Source organism: Notothenia coriiceps, unplaced genomic scaffold (genome assembly GCF_000735185.1).
Source record: "Notothenia coriiceps isolate Sejong01 unplaced genomic scaffold, NC01 NC01_scaffold00019353, whole genome shotgun sequence".
Classification (NCBI taxonomy): Eukaryota; Metazoa; Chordata; class Actinopteri; order Perciformes; family Nototheniidae; genus Notothenia; species Notothenia coriiceps.
In genome coordinates this window covers 880,345-888,261 of record NW_011352054.1, presented here as the reverse complement: position 1 = coordinate 888,261, position 7,917 = coordinate 880,345, and the positions used below count along the sequence as shown (strand labels likewise).

General features: G+C 41.9%; 2 protein-coding genes across 4 annotated transcripts in view; both read right to left on the bottom strand.

Annotated features, from left to right (window-relative positions):
• Positions 1–1,511: 1,511 nt before the first annotated feature.
• LOC104951965 (uncharacterized) lies at positions 1,512–6,140 on the bottom strand. The gene is made up of 7 exons (XM_010778712.1): positions 5,871–6,140; positions 4,615–5,101; positions 4,379–4,531; positions 3,654–3,868; positions 2,422–2,544; positions 1,962–2,034; positions 1,512–1,726 (listed from the first exon to the last, which is right to left on the bottom strand). The coding sequence occupies exons 2-7, from the start codon at positions 5,045–5,047 to the stop codon at positions 1,512–1,514; spliced, it is 1,212 nt and encodes a 403-aa protein (XP_010777014.1). The 5' UTR covers positions 5,048–5,101; positions 5,871–6,140.
• A 136-nt stretch (positions 6,141–6,276) lies between these two features.
• Positions 6,277–7,917, bottom strand: part of LOC104951952 (trichohyalin-like) — a 9,450-nt gene continuing 7,809 nt past the window's right edge. For all 3 annotated transcript variants that reach the window (XM_010778697.1, XM_010778698.1, XM_010778699.1), the window contains 2 exons: positions 7,203–7,422; positions 6,277–7,047 (listed from right to left, as the gene is read on the bottom strand). In XM_010778697.1, coding sequence (XP_010776999.1) covers positions 6,924–7,047; positions 7,203–7,422 — 344 coding nt within the window. In that variant the 3' untranslated portion in view covers positions 6,277–6,923. The remainder of the gene's footprint in view (positions 7,048–7,202; positions 7,423–7,917) is intronic.

Genomic DNA, 7,917 nt, shown 5'->3' with positions numbered 1-7,917 from the left:
CTCGACTCACCTTTTTAGCGAAACAACATCAATAACTTACTACAGTAGTAGAAAGTGAGTGTGGGAGTGTGCTTGTCGTGGAGTTTCCAAATTGCGACACTACTTGCTCTGAAGTAACTCCGGTTAAATTCGTGAGTTAGACTTTCTTTACGGTAAAGAAGGGGTCTCGTTTCTCAATTTTCAAAAGGAACCGGTATATCACCAGACTCTTTCCCACAAAGGTCCCCTAGGTCTTCTTTTGGTGCACCGTCACGACCTTTCTTCCATAGGATGAGGGTGTGTTATTAGTTCAGTGACGTTGCTAAGCCTTGAACAACCCTACCCAATGGTGTTTAAGTAAAGGGTGAAACTTGTCTAATACCGTCGAGGAACGTAGAGCGGACTGTTCTTTCGCCACCTCACCTATACCCTCGCTTCTTACGGGTCAATTTCGGAAACTTGGTGAAATTCTTGGTCCGATACCCCAGTCGACGAAGGGTAGGTTTGTGTGTTGGCATTTGGTGAAGTTAAAAGGAAAAACCTCCACGTCGTGTCTCTGCGAATCACTGCGGCAAACCCAACGTCAGGGAATCAGGTTCGATGACTTCCTTCCCCTCCGTCCACTATCGAATACGCAGTGCCCCTAACTCTCCTCGGCTCAACCATTGATGAGGTGTAGTCTTTTTTCCTTACAGGATCGACAACATTACCCGACAACTTTTTCACCGGCTGTTAAAGGAACTTTCCTGCTTCCTCCTCCCGTGAGAACCACCCCTGGCATCCCGGTGACGCGCCCACTAAAAAGCCTCTGGGCGCGCCGCGACAGGTGAATCTGCAAATGAGGCTTGCAGAACCACACCCCCAAACCTTACACAAAGGTGGACATTTACTGACTGTAGTTTGCGAGGATGCATCATAGATTTTCATTTGAATCTAAAGTACCTGCCTTAACCTTTTCCCCTGCCCCTACAGTTTATAAGAAACACTGATATCAAACTGCGACTGTCACAAGAAGACACTTTGATAGAAAATGGCACTTTATACTCCACTATCTTTAAAAGTGTGTATATGTCTCAAAGATGTAGCCTGTTTATCTCAGCTTGTCTTATTAAGCATTATTGTCCACTGAAACCGGCTCCTTTTTCATTCTGCATACATTCTAAGGCTAAGCTTATGACTAGCATTTTTTTTTTTTTTTACTCTTGTTGAATTCTCAGTCTTCCTGAAACATGACACAGCCTTTGGTTCACCATGTACAAAACATATATTTGTAAATAGGACGTTCAATAACCTAAAAGCATGGAAGACTATTGGTATGATGACATCTGACTGTACCCAATCGAGGCAGGAGATACCAAGCTGTTCAGCAGTGTGTGTGTGCGTGTGTGTGTGCGTGTGTGTGTGTGTGTGTGTGTGTGTGTGTGTGTGTGTGTGTGTGTGTGTGTGTGTGTGTGTGTGTGTGTGTGTGTGTGTGTGTGTGTGTGTGTGTGTGTGTGTGTGAGTGTGTGCGTGTCTGTAAGGACAGGGTCAGGTCAACTAACCAGGTCTGCAAGCATCGGCTGAGGCAGCGTCTTCTCCAGCTCTCTGCGTCTGCTGATGCTTCGCTTGCGGAGCTCATTCCTGCGCAGCTTGAAATCTTCATAAAGACTGAGGTCTTTAGTCCATGGCCGCACCGCCTGGCGATGTGGGAGACCTGATGGTGAATAACCCATGGACTGCAGGGAGCTCAAAGGCTGAGGCATCAGATCTGAGAGCAAACACACAGAGAGAGGTTTGCAGTGATTGGGATTTTTAATAGATCAATACATCATGGAGCTGATTTATATATCAATGGCATCTTGTTTTTATACAAGTGATCAATACTGCTTTGTTTGGCCAGGGGGAGTCAACTAGGGAAACATCATCAAGAGCATTTTTTTTTTTGAACTAGCCAAGCAGTCTCAGAAGCATCTGCTCACACTCTCATACACAGATGTACTCACCAGTGCATGGTCCTGCTGCGCTGTAGGCTGCAGAGTTATTTCTCTGACTTTCTGGAAGCCCTGACCTTTGAGTCTGGAGGAAGTGAAAAAAACATTCATTTCTTTCAAGAGACCCTTTTAAATAGCCTGTGATATTCAGTGCATTATCAACATGTGTATGTACAATTAAGGATCTTAATGATCTAACTTTGATACTCTATTTCTAAAGAAAAACCGTGCAAGGGCTGCAAAGCACTCTGGTCCATTGTCTACACCCACAAATGGCAATAATGCAACTTCATCACTGTGAGATCTGGGCTTGATTGACAGTTGAAACTATCAGAGTCCAAAACTAACTTATGTAGAGAGTTATTATTTAAAAAAAAAAAAGAATCTTCTTAACAATTTGGGGAAAACACTCTCACAAGAACTCAGGTGCTGACCTTGTTTTGTCAGCTTGAACATTCAGCTCTAGCCTCACCTCTGACTCTGGAAGAGGACCCTGCTGCAGCTGGCAGTCCAGCAGAAGGTCGGCCATCACATCCTGCTCTTCCTCTGGCTCCTCCTTTATGCAGATCTCCTCCTCCTCCTCCTCCTGCTTCACCTGCATTACACCAAGAAACAACAAGGACTTTAGGACTACGATAAGAAAACAGTGTTTTCTGGCACACTTAATATCGCAATTATCTCCATCTCCTTTGGACTGATTTACTTATTTTGCTTTATACTAAATTACTTTTCTTATAAATGATATGATATACTCCTACTAGTATTACACCTCTTGAGGTATATCTAGTAACCGTTGTATCAGCAGTGTGTCCAACAACACCCCTAAGTTGTTATTATAAGCTATTATAGTCAATAAACCTGCGAAGATTTGTTTGTATTTATCCGTTTACATTTCAGTTTTGATGCTGCTGTAACAATCAATAAAGGTTTTTCTAATAAGTTGTAAAGAAACATTACAAAACAATGACACATGATGGTTAATCGATTAATTCATGCTTTTGTTGATATATTATTCGTAATGTTTTTGTGATTGTTCCTGTTTAACTCAGTTCTTCTAATACAGTGGTCGCCGACCGGTCGATCGCGAGTGTGGTGCGGATAGATCGCGGACCGTTAAAAAGAAAAGTTTAAAAGGGGGAGTGATTTGTAAAATATCCATAAAGAAAAAGAACATCTGCTTACAGTTCTGTTTCATCTGGGTGCTGAGAGAGGTATCCATAGATCTCTTCATGTTGCTCTCAAAGTGCACCAGATTGATGCTTTCAACTTCAATATTTAAAAAAAAATCTTCCTGGGGGAGCATCCCCCCTGACCCCCCTAGAGGAGGTGAGGTCCGCCCCCCAATAGCACTTTACCCCTGCCTATATGCCGTGAGCTGATTATGGAGCCTTCATTGTAACAGTAATTCAGATGCAATTAGCCTATATAAAAGGCCTCAAATTGGAAGCATTGTCTGGGCCGTCTTTTTCACTCAATTCTGCAATAGGTAGATCTCGCCTTTCACCTAGGCCGAGGTCGGTGATCTTGGGCTTAAAAAGGTTGGTGACCACTGGTCTAATATATATTTATAGAGAGCTAATCCTTGCTCCTCCCTAAAGGTCAGGGCATGATGCAGGTTGGCCACTTCAGCACGGGGGTGTATTTATGACAAACAGTACTGCTTATGCAAAACCAATAGGATGAAGTCTGGAAGTGTGTGGTTACTTGTGAAGCAGAGGAGTGCAGAGTGGAGCTATCGGCCTGGGTGGAAACATGAGGGGACGGTGAGCCAGCGGCTGACTGCTGCTCCAGAGCCTGGACAGGAGGAGGATCCAGGTGAGCGTCCCCTCCCTCTGAGTGTGGCTGCAGAGTGACGGTCCACTTACAGTCGTTCTCCTGATCCTGGCTGTGAGCTACGTGTCGCTCTACAGGAAAGAACACTGCACAAACACAGTATTTTGTTCAGAGATACACAGCAACATGTTATCAATCTATATGCAGCTGATTCTGATTCTCGCTCGACACCAAGTCAAATTCCTCGTACGTGTGAACCTACCTGGTGATAAACCCGTTTCTGATTCTGATTCCTTTTGGTTTGCTATTCTCCATTCAGTGTGTATTCTGACTAACACTCGATTTCCCCAAATCCAGTATCCAGTATTTAACTTTTAAAATATACAATAATAAAAGTAAATAGGATAATACCTACTTTTTACATCAACAGATATCATTTAAACTTTTCCAAATTAAGTTTGAAGGGAACAACATGTAGAAAAGAAGGCAGCAGTATCACACACACACACACACACACACACACACACACACACACACACACACACACACACACACACACACACACACACACACACACACACACACACACACACACACACACACACACACACACACACACACACACACACACACACACACACACACACACACTGTACCTGTGCTGCTGTCCTGACTAGATTCTGTAGGAGTGTTCAAAGAGAGTGAGACTGGCAGCAGCAGGTCAGACGTGTCAGAGCTCAGATCTCCCACATCTGAATGACAAAGCGCTCCGATTGCACGCCTGCTTGTGCTGTGTGGGGAGCTGCATTCTGGAAGCACACACACAGAAAGGAGTAAGACCCATTGCAGTGGAGGGGGCCAAATATGTGTCAGTCATCTCCATGGCCATTACCTTGATTGCTTGTTGACAGTGGTCCCTCAGGGTTCGTTATTGAGCATGATGGAGAAATCTCAGTGGAGGAAACCCCCGCCCCACCTCTCTGTGCTTGAAGGTACATGGACGGGTGAATGCGGCCCAGAGTGGAGGCAGAAACTCGTTGCTCCAGCTCCTCCTCCACTCCTTGCCTGTAGTATTTTAGCTTTAGCTCGGTATAGCGCAGCTTGGCTCGGATGTTTTCATTCTCTTTCTCTTTTTGGGTTTTTTCCCTTTGTAATGACGCAACGTCCCTCTGCATCAGCGCCACATGGCCTTTCAGCTCCTCAAATTTGACTCCCACCACTTTTAGCATCTCAGCCAACACCGTCTCCACCGCTCCGTTCACTGCTCGCTCAACCACGGCACGCATCTGGCCTCGAATCAGCGACACGGCAATGCTGACGTCCATTTTCAAAAGACCTCTGACCAAAGAGTGGCTGGAGAACGTTCATCAAAATGTTACCTGCATCCACAAATGCATTGCAATTAAAAGGTGCAGTTTGATTATTGAACTTGTTGTCTAATCTACAACAATGTCACCTAATCCAACAGTCTAGATAGCAAGAGAATACAAAAATGGCATACAGAGAAATAAACCAAAAATGTAGTCCCAAGTTTTTGTTAAAGATGATTATTGTCGTGCAGGAATGCCAAATAACATAATATAGAGTAGACAGCTCTGCAGTGACAGGCATTTGAATATGTAGCTGCATGTTCCTTCCTGCTGAACGGAGCTAACCAGGGAAACAAACAACAAATCTGCCAATTATGACATGTCAGACAGACAGCAAAACACTACGATCAAACTACATGAAATTACTAGGACTGCCCCGTGTAGGTCATTTTGGCTTTTTATATTGTGAATTACTTATTTGCATGAAACTCAGCTTTTGCATTATGCTTCTTTTTTTGTTTAGCTAAGTACATTTACAAGTACTGTACTTAAGTACAATTTTTAGGGACCTGTACTTTACTTGAGTATTTAAATTATGTGTTACTTTGTACAAGATCAGAGTACTTCTTCCACCTCTGTTTATATGAATGCAGGTCTTTAAACCGGTGATAAACTACGTCACAGAACCATCTTGGACCTCCGATTTGTGAAGTTGCTATGGATACATTAATAACCTTTATAGTAATCTCCCATATTAGAAACTCGAGTTGAAAATTGTCAGACTATGTAGACTGTTGTATATACACATTAGGATGAAAGATAAAAACATTGTACTTACCTTTTATTGTTGTTGGTGATAAACAGCTTAGCCTGTTAGCTGATTGCTAACTGGCTAAAAAAGCCTTTAACAGATCGTTGGCTTCTCACAGTCTTTGTAACAGTAGCTGTCGATTCCAAAACATTGATCACTTTTATGTTTTCATTGCATTGACTCCAGTTTTATTATCAAAAGACTGCTTCTTTCAACGAAAATGTGAAAATACTTCTCAACAGCTGTGTTGTTTTACCATAACAACGGCCAAGTGTTTCCGGATGAATCTTCTTCGTTGGTTTTAATGTCAGGATGGTTGGCGTAACTTAAGATTCATACCGCCACCTACTGTAAAGAGCATGTAGTTGTAATAATAATAATACTTTATTTACAGAGAAACTTTCATGCAAGATTCAGCCCAAAGTGCTTTACAGAGCAAGACAAGATACATACAATAACAATGAATACAAATAGAGATTGAGGAACATGATTGAAAACAAGTTATAAAAAACAACAGAAAGAGTTGATCACAAAACCATAGAACATGAACGATGATACCACTCAGATTAACCCAAATTAAAAGCCACATTTAAAATATGATAAATGAAGGTAAGAGAAAAACTAAATAAAATAAAATGTCTATATTCTACAAACACTTATGTTGCTCTGTGTTTAAAAGCTTTCATAGAAAACAATCAGCGCTTTTATTCCTGCTACTGAGATTTAGTTTTATCCTTGACTGCTTTTATTCTAAATCTGTCAAAAGTTTGACCTGGTCTTGAATTGTAAATTATCAGACATGCATAAAACAAGGACAGCCGCAATATTTAAAATAGTTTTATTTTATAGAAACATAGAAAATATCAAAAGAGGAAATCAGGTATTGTCTTTGACAAATGGACAATGGTATATTCTTTAAAGCAACAGAGGAGTGTTGATTCGGAGATGCCTGACCTCCATCTTTTGATGTCCTCTATTAACTTGAATTCTCATAATCATTGAACCATTTAAGGAATGATCTCAAATAGAGGTTAAAAGTCAGGGGTTATGGTCTCAGCTAGTTGGATTTACACCCAGTAACTATAACAAAGTGAAGTAAGAGTAGATCCACGGTCTAGATATACCCTGCGTTTTCTCCAGACCTCCAGCCTCCAACAACAGACGCCTTTGAACGGCCAACTGCTGCTGCAACAGCGCCATCTCTCTGCAGGAAGACAGAACGAGAAAGAGACAGAGCTGGACAATCATTTAATATCATTATACGACAACAGAATACAACGTGTTATGGGTTTGAAGCATCTGAATGTGTATGGATTTATAATATAAAATAAAGGTTGATGAGACAGAAACTTATTGTACCTTGCAAGTTGCTCTGCCTGCAGCCTTGCTTCCTCTGCGGCCTGTAAGGTGGCCTCCTCCTCTTTCCTTTTACGCTGCTCTTCTTCGTGTCTCCTGCTCTCCTCCTCCTGCTCCTTCCTGCAGAGGTACTCTATCCTCTCACTCTCTTCCATCTCCAGAAGCTTCTTCCTCTCCTCTTCCTGCTGCCTCTCCTCCTCCAGGCGCAGACGCTCGAGCTCAGCTGGAGAGGATCAAATATAGTTTCCAGGAAATTAGATTAGGCAAGGCAAGGCAAGTTTATTTATATAGCACCTTTCAACACAAGGCAATTCAAAGTGCTTTACAAAAATGAAAGACATTAAGAAAATGGAATTTAAAATCAGTCATTAAAAAGAAAAGATATAAAATAAACATTGAAAGACAAAATACATGAATAAAAGTTACAGTGCAGTTTAAGATATGAATATACTGTATCAATTAAAAGCAGCGGCAAAGAGAAAAGTCTTCAGCCTGGATTTAAAAGTAGTAAGAGTTGCAGTGGACCGGCAGGTTTCTGGGAGTTTGTTCCAGATATTTGGAGCATAATAACTGAACACTGCTTCTCCATGTTTAGTTCTGACTCTGGGGACAGAAAGCTGACCAGTCCCTGAAGATCTGAGAGATCTGGATGGTTCATCATTTAGCAGGAGGTCAGAAATATATTTTGGGCCTAAACCATGCAAAGCTTTATAAACCA